At 42.0% G+C, this 16,772-nt stretch overlaps 1 protein-coding gene across 11 annotated transcripts in view; it reads right to left on the bottom strand.

Moving 5' to 3' along the window:
- Positions 1 to 1,683: 1,683 nt before the first annotated feature.
- LOC116044577 (vang-like protein 1) overlaps positions 1,684 to 16,772 on the bottom strand; it is a 49,824-nt gene continuing 34,735 nt past the window's right edge. For 9 of the 11 annotated variants that reach the window (XM_035998633.1, XM_035998634.1, XM_035998631.1 and 6 more), the window contains 7 exons: positions 14,997 to 15,428; positions 14,261 to 14,436; positions 7,381 to 7,514; positions 6,392 to 6,430; positions 4,015 to 4,165; positions 3,568 to 3,802; positions 1,684 to 3,152 (listed from right to left, as the gene is read on the bottom strand). In XM_035998633.1, the coding sequence (XP_035854526.1) occupies positions 2,892 to 3,152; positions 3,568 to 3,802; positions 4,015 to 4,165; positions 6,392 to 6,430; positions 7,381 to 7,514; positions 14,261 to 14,436; positions 14,997 to 15,428 (1,428 nt within the window). In that variant the 3' untranslated portion in view covers positions 1,684 to 2,891. Of the gene's footprint in view, positions 3,153 to 3,567; positions 3,803 to 4,014; positions 4,166 to 6,391; positions 6,431 to 7,353; positions 7,515 to 14,260; positions 14,437 to 14,996; positions 15,429 to 16,772 lie in introns of all 11 variants that reach the window. The other 2 variants (XM_031291885.2, XM_035998639.1) reach the window with 2 other exon arrangements.

Below are 16,772 nucleotides of genomic sequence, written 5' to 3'. Positions count from 1 at the left end.
ACACAAAATCCATCTGTCAGTAGGTACAAAGTGTGACCAGTGGCAGGTGTTTCAACACAGATACGTGCTGTTTGCAGTAAACGGCAAAAGTGTTTTTGGGAGTTCTTCCCCATGTGATTGAACGGTTACACTTTTGCTAAAATGAACAGTGTCTTTGCGTTTGATATGAAAACGTGTTGCTGCTGCGCTCAGGCAGATAAACAAACTGACAATATTAGGTTTACCAGCCAGGGGGCAGTAGGGGACAACCCTGCTCACAGCCACAGAAGATATGATCAGTGTGACAGTTTTCTTCTTAGGGAGTTACACATAAACTCAGTGTGACAGTTATGACAGGGACAGAGTGCCGAAGTGATCTAAAAAAGTGTCATTTTAGTGCCATTAGCTTAATTTAACTGTGTTATTCTGAATTTACAAGATAGGCTGATTCAGGTGAAAGAAATAATTACAAAAGTCCCTTCTGACCTCGAGGGATTCACTGTGAGCATGTTTGTCAGACAACAGAGGTGAGACAAGGTAGTAAAGGAAAACCAGACGGTCCAGTTGGGAAGGGTTCCGCCCTGCTGCAGCTCTCACTATTGGTACACACTCTGTTGATTCTTTATCATCTATTATGTATTCTAGTGATACAAGCAAACCCTGTGACGCCTGACAGATTACATCACACTTTAAATACCATACATTCTCAAATAGTGGCCTTTATTCAGAACCATTTGCCCTAATATCTTTATAAATGTAGTATGTCAGCTTCAACAGCACCAGTTCCATCAGTGCAGCAACAGTCTCTTCACGTGTTCTTCTTCGCCTTTTCTCCTGAACGATGTTAAGCTGCCATAACTGGAAAACACATGGTTTGATTCCTATCTAAGGACCTTTGTTGCATGTCATATACTTCTCTCTCCCCTTATGGTTCTTGTCTTTGTAAACTGTTGACTGCCAAATTAAGGCAAAAATTAAAAAAAGCTTGCCCTTTATAGGTATGCTTTTAATGTGCAAAAATATGTGTTGTTTAACATCGACCAGTAGTACGGCAAAGACGAAACATCTTGAGTTAAAGGTGCTGTAGGTAGGATTGTGAAGATCCAGGACTTAGCCACAACATTTGAACATCAACAACTTCTCAGTCCCTCCCCCCTTTCCGCTAAAGCCCAAACGGTCTCCTAAGCCCCTCCCCCCACAAGGGAGAATGAATATGTGTGCATGAGCAGTGATTGACACGCAGTTAGACACCCCCCCCGGCCCTGATTGGTGCATCTGAACAGGTAGCGGTGGATTTTTGCAAATCCCACTACAGGCTGTAGGTGGTGCCAGAGGAGCCGGATTTCTTTAAATGACCTGCTTCATGTAGTTCTACTCCAACATAGGGTCAGTTTCAGCAAATATGACAGAAAGTTAGTTTCATAAGTCTTACCTACTGCACCTTTAATTAGAGTATGGAAACATTTCTGTTAATATAAACTCAGAGCAGCAGAGGGGTGAGTATGACACAACTCTGTTGTACTGATAGAATTAGTTAGTCATGTGAGCTGTAATTTCACCCCGTTAATGTTTTTGGTTTTACCTGGCCTAGCGAGTGGCCTTTACTTGTTCATGCTGGCTAAGCTTACTTGAATACCGGCTTTTATATGAGAATTTACGCTATTTAGATTTTCTGCTATGTAACCCACAGAGGAGGAATTCTGGTTTGGAGTAATCAGTAGTACTTTTTATTAGTGACATCAAGGCTCTGTCTCTCGTCCTCGCTGCCTCCCCTCTCCGTCGTGTCAGGCAGATAACGGCAGACATGAAAGCCCTGAGAAGGTTACTGAACCGATGAGGCAGGGCAAATGTTTTTGGGCATGTGTCCACCTCTGAGAGTCTCTTATGATACGGATCATTGCAAGTTCACCGCTGTGTTTACCATGGCATGTGTGTGTTATTCCCAACTGAAGTGGAAATATTTCAGATTTTGCTCCATTGCACCTGGAGACAAATCATGCACCAAAACAGCTCAAGGCGATCCACTTTGGCTGCTAGAATTAGCACTCAAACAGTGCTACTGTACGCCTTAGGCTGGACATGAGGCGGGTCAGAGTTTGACATCCCAACTGTCAAGAAAAGCGTTTGTCTGGAGCTCTACAGATGTCCTGAAGTGATGAGTAGCTTGTGGAGAGGAAAACAGTCCGACATCCTTTTTGAGCAGGATAAGATCATTCATTCCATCCTTTTTAGGCCTATTCTTTTCATTGATAAACATACATAAATGAGCATTTAATGCAAAGTCTGAAGTCTTTTTGTTAAATGCATTTAATTTGGTTTTCAAATGGAAAGAAATCCATTTACTTCTCAACATGTTGACACCCAATAGAGCATCTGAATACTTTCAAATGTTGTAGACGAAATGGCAACACAGGCGGGATACTTGTCATGTGTTTCCATGAGGAAACAATATCTAAATCCGAGTCACACCATCACAGTCCTTAGTGGTTTGTCTGTATGTCTGTCGGTCTCATGGAAATAAAGACAGATTCTCTGTGGGGATTTCCTTAAATGTTCCTATCTTGTTTGGCTCCAGCATCTCAAAACAGAAAAGGAACGAGTGATTATGTTGACACAAAATGACACGCGTGCGTACACACTTACTGTACACACATATACACTCACACATACTGTATGTGCACACAACCATGTCAGAGTCCGCCGTGAGCATAATCCTGCCTCAATTCTTTCTTTTGATTCCATCCAAATCAAATGTAAAAAGATCAATATATTCAAACATGAGTGTAATATATAGATTCATATATAATATATAAAAATTCAAAAAAAGTACAAATAAAAACTGCAAACCCAAAGTGAAAACGTTTGAGAGCGACAAAACAGGGGGAGGAATAAAAAAAAGAAAGTTTGGAGTCCTACACGGAGGTTTCGGACTGTAGCCGCAGGACAAACTTGTGTGACTTGGGGTCGATGTATTCCTCTGACATCTGGATGTACGGAATCTTCTTTGTTGTCACCACCAGGCTGAAGTCCACACACTTGAGCAGGAAGATGGAGCCGTCCTTAAGGCCGCTGGTGACAGACGCCTCACTGATCAGTGTCCACTGGCGGGCCCGCCAATGGTCCCGGCTGTACTGCAGGGTGGGACCTGGCGTCAGGTAGCTCTCCAGGAACGCCTGGGTGGGAGGGATATATACAAACACACCTTTATCATATCTTAGACTGAGAAATCTACAATGCAAATGTGACCGTCATAAGAGACAGACAGACAGACAGACAGACAGACAGACACACACACACACACACACACACACACACACACACACACACACACACACACACACACACACACACACAGACAGACACACAGACAGACACAGACACACACATATATATATATATATATATATATATATAGCTTTATTGTCTATCCCAAAGCTGTGACAGAAATTCTTCTTCGACAGGGCTCATTAAAAACCCACACATTTAAAACATATAAAACACAGCTTCATGTCTATGATATGTTGTTCTGAGTTGTTATTGCAGATGGAATGAAAGATCTCTTGTGAATGTTATGGTCAGAGGCCGGACCTTGGGCGTCATGTTGTTGGTGATGCAGAAGGCCAGGTGCTGCTGGATGCTCTCCATGCTGTGGCAGTGCTGCTGCTTGGTGGTCCTCAGGTACTTCTGCAGGGCGCGAGCCATGGATGGGAAGATGGCTTGTGCTGCCTCTCGAGGGTCCATCACGTCCCCTGGAGCCTTCTTCTGCTCCTCCTCCTGCATGCGCTTGATATGTGTGAACGCCTCCTCTACTGCCACCACCAAGCTGCGAGAAAAAAAAAGCAATAAAAAAGGTTCCACTCAGAGCTGGTATGAGTGGGACTCCTGACTGGAATATCCTGTCACTAAAGATGCTACTTTTTGTACTTGCAATTTTGGGTTAACACTTGCTCCAGTCCAGTCAAACCACAGCAAACATGTTTTTTTTGTTTTAAGACTCCTTGAAATATCCCTACATAGATGCTTGAAATTAATTACCGTGCTTTGCGCTTGCGAACGCGCCTCTCGTGCTCAGCCTCCTCGTAGTACAGCTCGTTGTGGCTGGTGTCTCTGCGGCGTGCGGCGGCTGCGATCATGGCTCTGGACTGGGAGTGAACCAGTCCTGCTGCTGCTGCATTGTTCCCTGGACCTGTCATGACAAAGATTTAAGAAAGGATTGCTTAGTATACGTGTGTGTGTGTGTGTGTGTGTGTGTCTCCTAATCTCACAGGTAAAGGCTTAGAGACGAAGGTAAAGGAACAAAGAAAGCCTTGGTGATGACATACAGTGCAACATGCTTTTAGAGTGGAGGGGTAGATTATTGATGCACATAAACCACGGTCCATTTCCTTTTATCACCAGCAATATTAAAACCCCAGGAGCTGACGTGTATAGCCACACAAAGTCGTAATTTTTAATTGTTCCGAGCACTGTGCTCATTGGAAAATTAAAAAAAAAATACTGCTTACCCACACATGGCTATTGATATTCAAACACTCCCTTTACTCTGCCACTCGGTGCCTTTAGGGGGCACCGGGCGTCCAATTAAAGAAGTGTCTCGGGCAACTTCAAAAGTTTACATTTTTGGAGGAGGATGCTCAAGAACCCCGCCTGACGTTAATGCAGGTTAAAAGAAGGCAGAACTGGTGAATTATTAATGCGGGGCAGGGATTGTGCATGAACAGAATAATTCATAGGCGGAGAGGAGGGAATTTTCGGCACACCCTGCTGTTGGTATTACTGCACTTAGATGAGATTTATGGGAGAGAAATATGCTGAAAGCCATGTGTTGCCATGTCAGAAGCAGGTAACAGAATTGTTTTACCACTTTTAAATAAAAAGAAATCAATCAAAGTAATAAAGTGAACACAGACAATCAGAGGTGGACAGAGTAGCCAAAAACTAAAAAAAAGTAAAAGTACTGTTACTTTGTAGGTAAAGAAGTTTGTGAGGAAATTACATGATTTCCTGATTAGATCATTTCCTACATATACACCAGTATATTCTGTCCAGTATATCTCTCAAGTGTGATCACAAAAATCCCATGTGAATATTACCTTAATATTATTCTCTTTTAAGTACACCAACAAGTAAAGACAATTTTAAATTACATTATTTGCCTGTTGTCTCCTATATGATATTATGATTTGGCATAACAAATCAGCAAATTAGATACGAGTAAAAAAGTATGCTGCATTAAAGCTACCCATTAAAACAACAAGTACAATTCTCAAAAACGTTACTTAGATACATGTAATGGAGTAAATGCAAATTGTTACTTCCCACCGCTGAACACATTACACATGGTTACAGGTATTCCCTTTTTATGTACGCATCAACTGTGCCATAATGAAATATTTTAAAAATGCAAAACATATAAAAAAACATCAACAGTGTTATTTAATTTGACTGTGGAATGGAAAAAAATTCATTCATGTACTAAAGAAGAAAAAAAAAACGCTAAATAACCTTAACATGTTTTTATTTAGTTCTGACAAAAAACACAACATGTCTCTTGTATTAGACTTTGTTTCTTTGTTTGACCTTTAAATCTTTTCTTTCTTTGCAAACACTTTCTATCCGCTGGGATTCATTTCCAATTCCCAATATCTAGAGCTGAGAAAACAAGATGGAGACCAAATCGCTTGTCAGGCGTTATAAAAATCACCTGAACCCATTTGGATGCAGTGTAATTGAGTGCTGCGGCCGCTTTGCGTTCAGGGCTTCACCACTCTTTAATCAAGGAAAGATTATTGTCTGTCCCTGAGTTCGACTTATTTATTACAATGTTGGTGCGGCTGCAGGAAGAAAAAAGGAATGGGAAGTAAAAGCTCCAGACAGAGATGATACAGAGAGAGAGGGAGAGGTCCCTGAGCAGCTGCTGCAGGATGAAAATGAAGGAGGATGAGACACGAGAGAGAAATAACAACGCCAGCAGCATAATAGCTATTGATTTATCAGCCATCTCCGCGACTGTCTCCCACTAACATTTGAGGGCAGGCAGAAGAAAGGAGGGAGACAAATGGCAGAAGACAAAACAGCAAAACGAAGTGGGAGTCAAGTTAGTGCACTTGAGTGAAACTGGAGTACACTTGAGGGAGAGCAATCCCTTAATATAGAGGGTTTATGTTACATTCTGCCAGCTGTTGTAAGGACGACTTCAAACTTTTTCATCAACCTGTGGCATGCAAAGAGTGAAGAAAAGTGGGGGACAGCGAGTGTGTGAAGCAGTGTGTTTCACTCAGTGACATTACTTCTGTGTGAACGGAGGCTTAGCTTCAAAGACGTGGATAGAGATTTAACGATGGCTTTTGTAAAGTGAACACCAGCAGTCTGTCAGGGTGCTTTAGTTAGTAGCAGCGCTGCATTTACTTACTGTCCAAAAGGTAGGCTTTCAGTTTAGCTCTAAAGGCATCTTAAAGGGTTAGCGTCAGTGTAAGGAGACACATAGGGAGAGGAGAGAGTACCAGAGGGTGTATTGAGGCACATATCAAATAACCACATTTGCACACGTTTGCATGTCTTTAAACTATTAACTACAAATCACCTATGCTTTATTTTACTGTCGACAATTTTCCAATTATATGCTTGCAGATCCATTTCCTACCTTCCAGGCTGTTTTAGCACATTCCAGTACAGTATGGAAATCAACTTGCAGAGACTTGAAATGTGCTTTAGATAAGTGATCCGTCGCAGAAAAGTTAATTTATTGCTTCAGTTTTGAAAAAGAAAAATGTGCAAAAATGTCAAGTTGCTGCAAATGCCCAAAAGTGTGCGCTTACAATTTCTGAAACATGAATATCTGCCGATTTCATTGGTCTTCTTTTATAATATACTAATATCTTTGGGTTTTGAACAAAACAACAAATTTCAATGCATCAAGATGGGCTTTGGGAAGTTGTGATGGGCGTATAGTCTGACATTTAATGGACCAAACAATAAATGGATTGAGCGAGTGTCAAGTGGATTTTCACATTATACTGAAGCAAATGTAAATGAATGGCTGCCTGAAAGTAATAATGGAACCTAAAAACATTATAACAAAAGTAATGGTTAGCTGCAGCCCTACAATAATCTAAATCAAGTTAACACTACACATTATTTAAAAATGAGAAACCGATTCTGTGTTACAATGGATATACAGTACAGTGTTTTTTAACATGAGTGCTAAATAGATCAAATCCTAATTATAGTATGATCTCAGCATATATGTTGACATAACCGACTAGAATTAGGAAGAAAAAGCAGACCTTACAGACTTCAACACACCAGAACACACAGAAAAACCAAAGCACTGACAAAGACATAACATGGAGTTAAAAAGGCCATCCCACTCACCCTCGGCGGGGGCTGCTGGGAACTCACCATCCACGTTGTAGACCTTGAGGCCAGCCAGGTGCTTGGCTGCACGGGACTTGGAGGCGGAAAGCAACGCCGGGTTATTGACTGGGAAGTCACAGTAGTAGTGCTCTAAGATGGCCAGAGCTGCCCGCTGAATGCTGGAGAGGAGAAGAAATGGAGATGAGCTATAGCCAAGGGAACTGTTCTAGTTCAAATCCATGTAGCTCTATGCCAGTGTGAGAGGCTGAGCTCTAAAAATGGAGAGAAGAACGTGAGAAACATTAGCCACAGGACGTTTTTCACTTGTAATACCAAATGCTAAGAAATCCCTGCAGTAATTCGACAACTCTTCTTGCTGAATACAGAAGAACAGTAAAGAAAAAAGGAGAGGGCAAAGAGAGAAGGAAGTATTAGCTGAAAGACCTTTTTGGCTTTCTTTGAAAACTTGCTAAGACTGAAAAAAAACACCTTCTGGTATTTGTTTTGATCACAGCGAGTATCATCTGCTGAGTGGAAGCAAGGAGGTGGAGGGGGGGTTTGGAGCCGGGTAGCATGGGGGAGAGAGACATTTTCAAATGTAAATCGCTTACTTTTTCAGAATAAACAACAGGACTCACAGTTAAACAAACCCCACATATCAACGTGAAATGACAAAACGTGAAAGAAAAGAGAAACTACAACTGTAGAAAGAGAGAGAGGGAAGGACAGAAGCGGATGAAGAAGGAGGAAGGGAGATGAGAAACAAGAAGTCACCACCTGAGAACTAAAAGATCTAACAGTAATACTTCAATTAATGCCTTAGTGGGGAAGTCCCTTAATGCTGTGACAGCAGAAACACAGAATGAACAACAGACCACAACACTTCTAGAATAACTTGTATTAGTTAACCCTTGTGTTGTCTTCCCGACGACTGTGCAACTTTTTATTTTTTTGGGTCAAAATTTACTTTTTTCAACATTGTGGTCGTCTTTTTCGACACTTCTGTCGCTTTTCCCCAAAGTTTTTCATAAGTTTTTTTTGTTACTTCTCACCGATGTTTTTGTCACATTTTTCCTGCGTTTATATTTTTTTCCCCCCACATTTTTGAAGCTATTTCCGACAATTTCTTTTAATCTTTTTTTCTCTCGAAATGCTATAAAATTGAATAAAACACCCAAATTCAATGAAAGTACTGAGCTGATCTTTTATTTTACTTGTGAAGAGTAATGGTTGTATGGAACCATCCATGTTATTTTTTGACAATTTGGTTGAAAGAAACCCAAATTTCTGATATAGAAACGTTTTGAATATGGGTCAAATTTGACCCGAGGACAACAGGAAGGTTAAATACAAAAAGAAACACAGAAAATAAAAGAGTCATCACAGGGTGAACAGGAAGGGAAGAAAGATGGGGGAAATGTTCTTAATGGCACATTAACACGGAGAGCAACGTGATCAACAATTCACTGGAACTCCTAAAACAACAAATCAGATTATGCCATTTCTTTGGGTCCAAATGATTGTGATTTTGCTTCAGCTTTTCCTGTTCATATCCGTTACCAGGATGTATGAAAGGGAGGGAATAAGTAGAAGCAGTCAGAGCCCCTGTCCTGATCCTTTACACTGTGGATCACGCAGCATGCCACGTCTTGTCCTACATAACACAGCACTACTAAACCAATTGTACACAAGTAGAGTGTATTCACGTTATACGACATACATCATCAGCTCTTTTCTAATATACTGCCTCCGTTTTCCTGGAAGTGAGCTACATGAGAGATTAAAGAGAAGATTATGTTGCTTTTGAAAGAAGACATATAGTAACACAATCTTCATATTACAAAAGTTACACTAATGCTCATTCTGTTAACAGGTTAATACCTTAATATTAAATCTGCTCCAATCTTTTTTTTTTTTTTATACATTAACCATGAATCAACTAACTACATGTAATATACAGGGAGTTGCTCAAAATGACGAACCCACACAGAATTATGGACTTTGCAGTTCCCCTTAGCTTATTTATCTTGTAATTCATTGTTTCGGTTTAACGGCCGGCAGCTCTACTGTCATCATTTCCAGGTGTAAGAGGCAGCTGTTTTCAATTTAAAAAAGCTAGGATAAATTTAGTGTACACTTTGTGCCCAGCACCAAACAGACAGGCAGACAAAGTGAACACAGAATAGCATTTAGCAGCTAAAGAGCTAGTAAGATATAACAGAGCTAAAAAAGAGTGAATATGGGACTTATATTCATTAGGTGGACACGGACATGATGTCTTAATGAATGATGTTAGTCCGTATCGGCTAGATATACAAAGAAGACAACGTTTGATAAAACATGTTCCCCATTTCAATTTTGTACAGTAATACAATCACCAATAAAATCAATGAATGCATAAATATTAATGTCATTTTAAAGCATACTGCTCTGTTGTGACGCCACAAAAGCCAGTTCCTATGACCTGAATTTGGCTGAGAGGACGGCAGCAGATGTTGACAGCTGTTTACTGACCCACAACACGACTTTACTGCTCAACACTGGGCCCCTTTCGTTCTGTGTTTGTATGGATGTATTCATAGGTGTGTGAGCCCTCACTGTGTCATTCTTTAGGCCACGTGGAGAGCTAACTCAATATACAATACATGAACAACAGCACATGCTAGCCTGCAGCATGCGCTTCCTATTATCCTAAATCAGGATCACAGTATGACATCCAAGCCACTGATTAAAGCACTTCCAGATACTTTCTGACTTTGTGTAACTTCAATTCCTTCCTCTGAACAAGTGATGGGTCATTTCAAATACCACAGGCAGATACAACCCACCTAGGCAGCGAGTCAGAATTAAAAAGTCATTCATACTGATTTCTTACTGCTTTGCCGTCTGGTGTCACGTGCAGAGCTGACAGTCACATCATGACAGGCTAACAGAGTTACAACTAGGGTGTAAGAAAAAATCGATACACTTGAGTATCGTGATATATATATATTTTTTTTTAGTTTACGTGCAAAAATATTCATATTTCGTGCCTAGCAGTGCCTGACTTTTTGCTAGAAGCTAACAATGTAGCTATGGCTGAACTTTGGCCTACTTTAGAATATAAACATTTGCTCACTAAGAACCTGTGAACCACAATCCCAAACTGACAGTTTGATTTTCTGTGTACTGAATTGTTTACCTAAAGTAAACTTCTTTGACTTTTATCCCAATATATATCGCCTTACTCACAGTATCAAAATATATTGCAATATATTGAATCGTGACCCATGTATCGTGATATGTATCATATTGCCAGATTCTTGCCAATACACAGCCCTAGTTAACAGTCTAAAAATACACGACTTGTGAAAAGAGGATTGGGGTGTCTGTTAATGTTCATCAATAGAATTTCACTGCATCGGAAGAAAATAAAAAACAGAAAGAGAAAATGGTAAAAACAAGGGGGCAATGCCTCCATAAAGGCTCCTCTTCAGATTTTCTGAAGATTAATGTTTTCCAATTAAGTCTTGTTCATGCAGGGGGAACTTTCTAAAATATTTTCCATTTAACTAAGTTACAATGGTAAATTGCCTTTTGTACACAAATTACAAGCCTACAAAGACCAACTATTGCTGTAGTTCACAGCCTAAAAAAGATCCCCACTGTGGGTGACTAGACCTTGATGATAGTGGGATAATGATGCTGTTGTTGTTTTTTTGGACAAAATATTTCAATTGTGTTTACCGGCCTTTATACTGGAGCGTGTGCCAAGAAATAGGTTTTACTCTATTATTGGATACCTGAAGGTACAATGTACACATAACTGACCTGATTTATAATAAATTAGACAATACAAAACAACTATATCCAATTTGCTAATTGACAATTATGTGTCACCTACAAGCACTAACAGTACATGATTCATGCAATTCTGGTTTGATGATTTATTTGCCAGTTTAATACTATAGGCGACAACAAGCATAGTGCAGCATTTTAATACTCAGATGATTTCAGCAACAGTGCTTCACTCATAAGAAAGACCATTGTAGGAAAACAAACACATCAGACGGTGTATTTATAGCAAGGCCAGAGGCAGCGCTCATTTCTGCCACAGGGGCAGCAAGGAGTGATAGCAACTCCCACGGTTAACTCAAGAGACCCAGGCTGCCCCTTCCTGCATTAAGCATTTAGACAGACAGGACCATTGTTTAGTGGCCACTTGTGTAAGTGCTGAGTCAGAGTTTCTGGCGCTGCCTAACTTCGATCAATTATTAAGCCACGCAAACATGACACACAACCATTCAAACCAAGCAGCTCCCCTGGCCTACGTAGCAGCATCTTACGCTGAAATAAAGAGTAACTGCAGACCACTTTGTAAACCAGTTGCCTTTGAGACCAAGGTAGCCGACCATTGCCTTCTCTCATGTTGCTGCTCAGGACTGACCAGTCAGAGAATGTACACTGGGAAGTCCCCAGCAGTGAAAGGGTTTAACCCCCACCCTCTCTGGCTGTGAGGAATGCGTTCATATTCAACTTGTCTGGTCAGACAAGGGGACAAAAAAGGCTTCCTCCGGCCTTCAGATTGGCATCAAAGGCCAGGCACACATAGACAATCCTTCAGGGCCCCAGGGCCCCAGGGCCCAGGCTAGGTCTCCATTATGATAAGACAAATCATGGATGCCAGAAAAACAGGAATGTGAGCAGCAGCCGGCGCCTGTTAGTAGAGGAGATACATGAGAAATTGGCTAAGAAAATACACCCCCTCGTGTCTGGGTTTCTCTGAATGATGCATTGTTCATGTTTGTGGCTACATGTGCATGGATCATTAGCATGTATGTGGTGCAATTAGCCATGCACAGACACTCATATGTCTGTGTTTGTGCGTGTCCATGCATGTGTGTCAGGCTGACCAGATGCTGCGCCCCAGTCCGCAGGGAGCACTAATTAGCAGCGTGTTTACAGTCACAGACGGACAACAGAGTGAGGCCAGGCCTGCTGCTGGCCAAGCAGGATGAATGGCACAGTTTACAAAAGGACAACACCCCCAAGGCAGCCGACAAACACACCAAACAGAACATTACACACACACACGCACACACACAATTTGCACTTTTCGCCAAAATATGCAGATATATCTACATACCCCCCTAAACACTGTGGGTGCAGGGCACATAAAGTATGAACCAGTCCATCTGCAACTACAGAAAGATACAGACCTTAGTATAAGAGTAGAGATAGGATAAGATTTCATCCATCCTGTCATGTCGGTCCATCTATAAATCCATCATGCTTTGTTAGTTGCCCGTAAGCAGTGTATGTCAGAATGGGGGCTGCATATTGATACCAGGGAGCAACAGGAGAGCTGCTTGGCTAAAAATGGGATCTTCCTGTTTTTCCTCTGACACAGTACGGTCATAAAAACCTGGTTGGTCTAGTCTGAGCTGTTCTTTCCTACACACACACACACGCACGCACGCACGCACGCACGCACGCACACACACACGCACACACACACACACACACACACACACACACACACACACACACACACACACACACACATACACACCTTTCTTTCATTCCCACACACATTTTAGGATGCTTCAACACTACCCGCCCATTAACTATTAATCCCACGTTCTGTATTCTGCCATTCACTGCCTCCCGTAGCGTTCTCCCTGCCTCAGTCTCTTGCGTCTTTCCTCTGTACTCCGCCCTTTGTCTGCAGGAGTTTCCTCTCTGAAGTCTTCCCCACCCTCCTTTTTTCTTCTGACACAATTTCCTCTTCCAATCAGCCACTTTGTCTACAAGCCTTCTTGTCTCTGCATTTTCTTCCATCTCTGGCTAAACTGTCAATCTCCCTTTCTACTCGATCACCACTCTTTTTCAAGTAAGGCACATCCCTCAGTTTCTAAACTTTCCGCTATGAATTCCTTCCTCCCATTTCCGAGTATGTAACCAGTGAGTTCCCTCTTCCTTTCCCATGTCTCTAACTTGAGGTGTCCCAGTTTCTATCTTTCCTTCTGCCTTCATCTCACCCACACATTCTCTTTTCCCTCCCTTTCATCCCCCCACTTTCTCCTCGTCTATCCCCTGGTGGCTCACATCAACCTAGCTCTCTTTACCTTCTGTCTTGTCCCTTCCTCTCACTCCTTCTGCCTTCAATCACTACATGCACAGAGGTCACCTGGGTATTCTGCTACCTTGCTTGCATTGCTAACAGCATCCATTAAGTAAGGGATAATGTAGAGCGAGCCGGTCATTATTGTGAATTAGAACCCTGACAGGATGATGCAGGACCCCGACGCAAAGGGGTTCAATGTGCATTAACAACTCGCTTGTGGGACATTATCCCGCTTATTACACGGCTGCTTACTGAAGAAATCAATCATTTGACAAAACATATTGATTTTAAAATGATTTAATTGGTTTAAAAATGGTCCCCCAGAGTCTAGGATCAGAACTGTGTCCATAACGGCGGTCTGCTATACAGAAATACCAGACGGTAGAATGCCATGATTGACCAATCAGAATCGAGTATTCAACAAAGCCATGTAATAATTCTTATTCATCTGTGCCACTGTTGTCCAAAAGATATTAAAAACGTATAAATGAGCCACACTATATGAACACGTACACTTTAGTTTATTTTGACTCAACCCCACGTGCAACATCCTGCTGCCCAAATTACCCACTAGAGCACCAAATGTGTTAATCCGCAGCTGAAAATAGACCCCAACATATTCTTTTTTTCCACCTGTTTGAGTAATGTTTGCTAAAAACTACAGTGTCCAGCTGTTGTAGGAAATTACAGAGCCTTTGAATAGTTAAGAACTCTCAATAACGACCATTTACACAAATCACTGAACATGTCTGCCATGATTTGAATGAACATGAGGATACAACATCAAACAACTATAAGTTGAAACACTGTGCTTCTCACCTGAGCTGTCCCAGGTTGTAGTGCCGTATCTCGCCATCTGTGGAGCGTGTGACGCACACCGAGAAGCACGGCTGGAGCTGCCGGAGCTCCAGCAGGACGATGGCCAGGTAGTGGATGAAGAGCAGAGCATCCACTAGCGACACGGCGTACTGCACAATGCCCTGGTAGTTCTCGTCCTATGAAGGATGATGTTTTAAGGGGTCAATTGTGGCTCTTAATGGAATATATGTACACAATACAGAACACAGACAAGATGCAAATCAGTAAACACGTGCAAAGACATTTCCAAAGCATAAAATACTCCTGCAGGGTTAAAAAGGAGATCATACACATGTAAGACAAAATGTAGAGCATATGAATATTTAGATACGTTTCAAAGGATTGCAAGCTTTTTAGACTCTGTTTCTGTGTGTGTTTTCCTACATGCATTCTGAATGAGGGGCCAACTGGGATTTTAAATTATGACTCACACAGTAAACACATTGCACTGGGGAAACCAAATATCTGTGTTTTGGTTGTTTGTGATTTTGTTGAGCTTCTAAAAAGGCATTAAAAATGAATGTGTCTGCAATATATGAGACCTCTCCCACTGCTATTGGAAACATTTGTTTCTGTGTGTGTGTGTGTCTGTAGACTTGAATTTCCATATATATTTTTAGTTGGTTAGTTAGAGTGTACACTTACAAGCAATAATAGCTATACTATTTCATGCCTGCATTCCCTTCTCTTAACTCACCTGTGAGTCAAGTATTCTGACTCCGTAGAACAGCCAATAGGAAACCACGAAGAGCAGCACCAGCACGGCGAGCAGCGCCCGGAAAACAAAGACCCGCGGGAGGCCGGCCCGCGGCGGCCTGAAGAATAACGCCCAGACGGCCAGAAGCAGTATGAGCAGCTTGAAGGCCACGGAGATAAAGAGGCCTTCGCAGGCCGTGCCGCAGCTCTGTAGCTTCTCCGGCCAGAGGAGGTGGGGGAGCACCAGGAAGGCCAGCGGCGTCAGGAACACCAGCAGGCCGAGGATCACGGCCAGGGCCAGGGTGAAGTAGCGGCGGCAGTCCAGCCCCACGCTGTCCTCCAGGTCCTTGGTGATGCGAACAATGTCCTCCTGAGAGAGGCTGTGCTCCGATGTGCCCGTGACGGCTGTCGTGGTCTCGCCCCAGTTGTCATCCTGAAAAAAAAAAGGATTTAAGGTAAAGGGTACATCCTAATTCGCATATTTTATCACTCTTTGCTTCTCGATCCTGACTAGAAAGAGACTGGTCTGCCATCATAAAAGGATCTTCTAATGCTCATATTTCTGCTGGACAGTGCTTTACTGGATCAGATAACTATATATTTATTTTTGTTTTGTTTTTGTGAATGTCTATATTCTGTATATTTGTCATATTTCTTTTCCATGCAGTTGTGTATGTCAGTGTATATGTATACAGTCTTATACATTTTTAACATATATGTATGTAGATATGGGATTTATTTCCTTTTTCCTAAGGGTGCAAACTAGCCAAACTGATGATTCTTCAGATGATGCCTGGGAGAAACAAGAAGGTCTCATTTTAATAAAAAGGTGTTTCCGAGATTCACAGATTTCCTCGCGTCTTCAGTGAAAGGAAGAATGAAAGGAACCGAGATGCACCTGGTGGCTTCAGCAGGTCTAGCAAATGCACAATGACAAAACCACAATGGTAGAGTGGGGTTTGGCCCAATATAGCTACGTTGCTCAAGGGGGAAATGTGAGTGAGAGATGGCATTGGAGGATTGAAAATATTAGGAGAGAAAGCTTTCATCTGACCTGTACTGCATCAGACTTAGTAACATTTTCCTATAGCCAGGGCTGCATTATTTTTTGCTTTTGACGTCAGCTCAACAAAAGGCGTGGAAGGTTATTTCCAAGCATGTGAGAGAGAAAGGGAATAGAAGATAGGAAGTGGAAAAAGTAAACAGAGCGAGCTGCCAACTGGGCTATGCGCTGACGTCTGGGTCTGACTGCATCCGCAGATAATGAGGGTCAGCGGAGTCAAAGCAGAGTGAACAAGAAAGATAAGGACTCTTTACACAGCAGTAATAACAAGCTGCTAACGTGGCTCTGTGAGGGGCTGAGTTCCCACTGGCAGTTCCCTGCCAGTGAGAAGGGAACTGATAATGTACCGCCATCAGCTACAAGAACATTCAATAACCAAAGGCACTGTCGCCAAAATGCAATACAATTGTAGAATCCTATTTTAAGGATTGTATTAGCCTCGCACTAGCAGAGAGGAGATGCATTATGATCACTTTAGACTGAGGGGGTTGGGAGGTAGAGGAGGAGGCTGATGGTGCATTGGGACAGAGAATACCCCACTGGCCTCAGGGGTTAAAACAGCAGAGAACCAGACAAAGCAGAACAATGGGAGGACCCAGGCAGAATGCTCAGGTAGTCTTTGAAGCTGCCAAGTATACTCATATACTAGAATAACATTTTCACTATTCAGAATAGCAATACTGCATACACAAATATACTGGATGGGAAGAAAAT

Source organism: Sander lucioperca, chromosome 24 (genome assembly GCF_008315115.2).
Source record: "Sander lucioperca isolate FBNREF2018 chromosome 24, SLUC_FBN_1.2, whole genome shotgun sequence".
NCBI lineage: Eukaryota > Metazoa > Chordata > Actinopteri > Perciformes > Percidae > Sander > Sander lucioperca.
The sequence above is the reverse complement of the archived record's forward strand: the minus strand, read 5'-3'. Positions and strand labels throughout refer to the sequence as shown.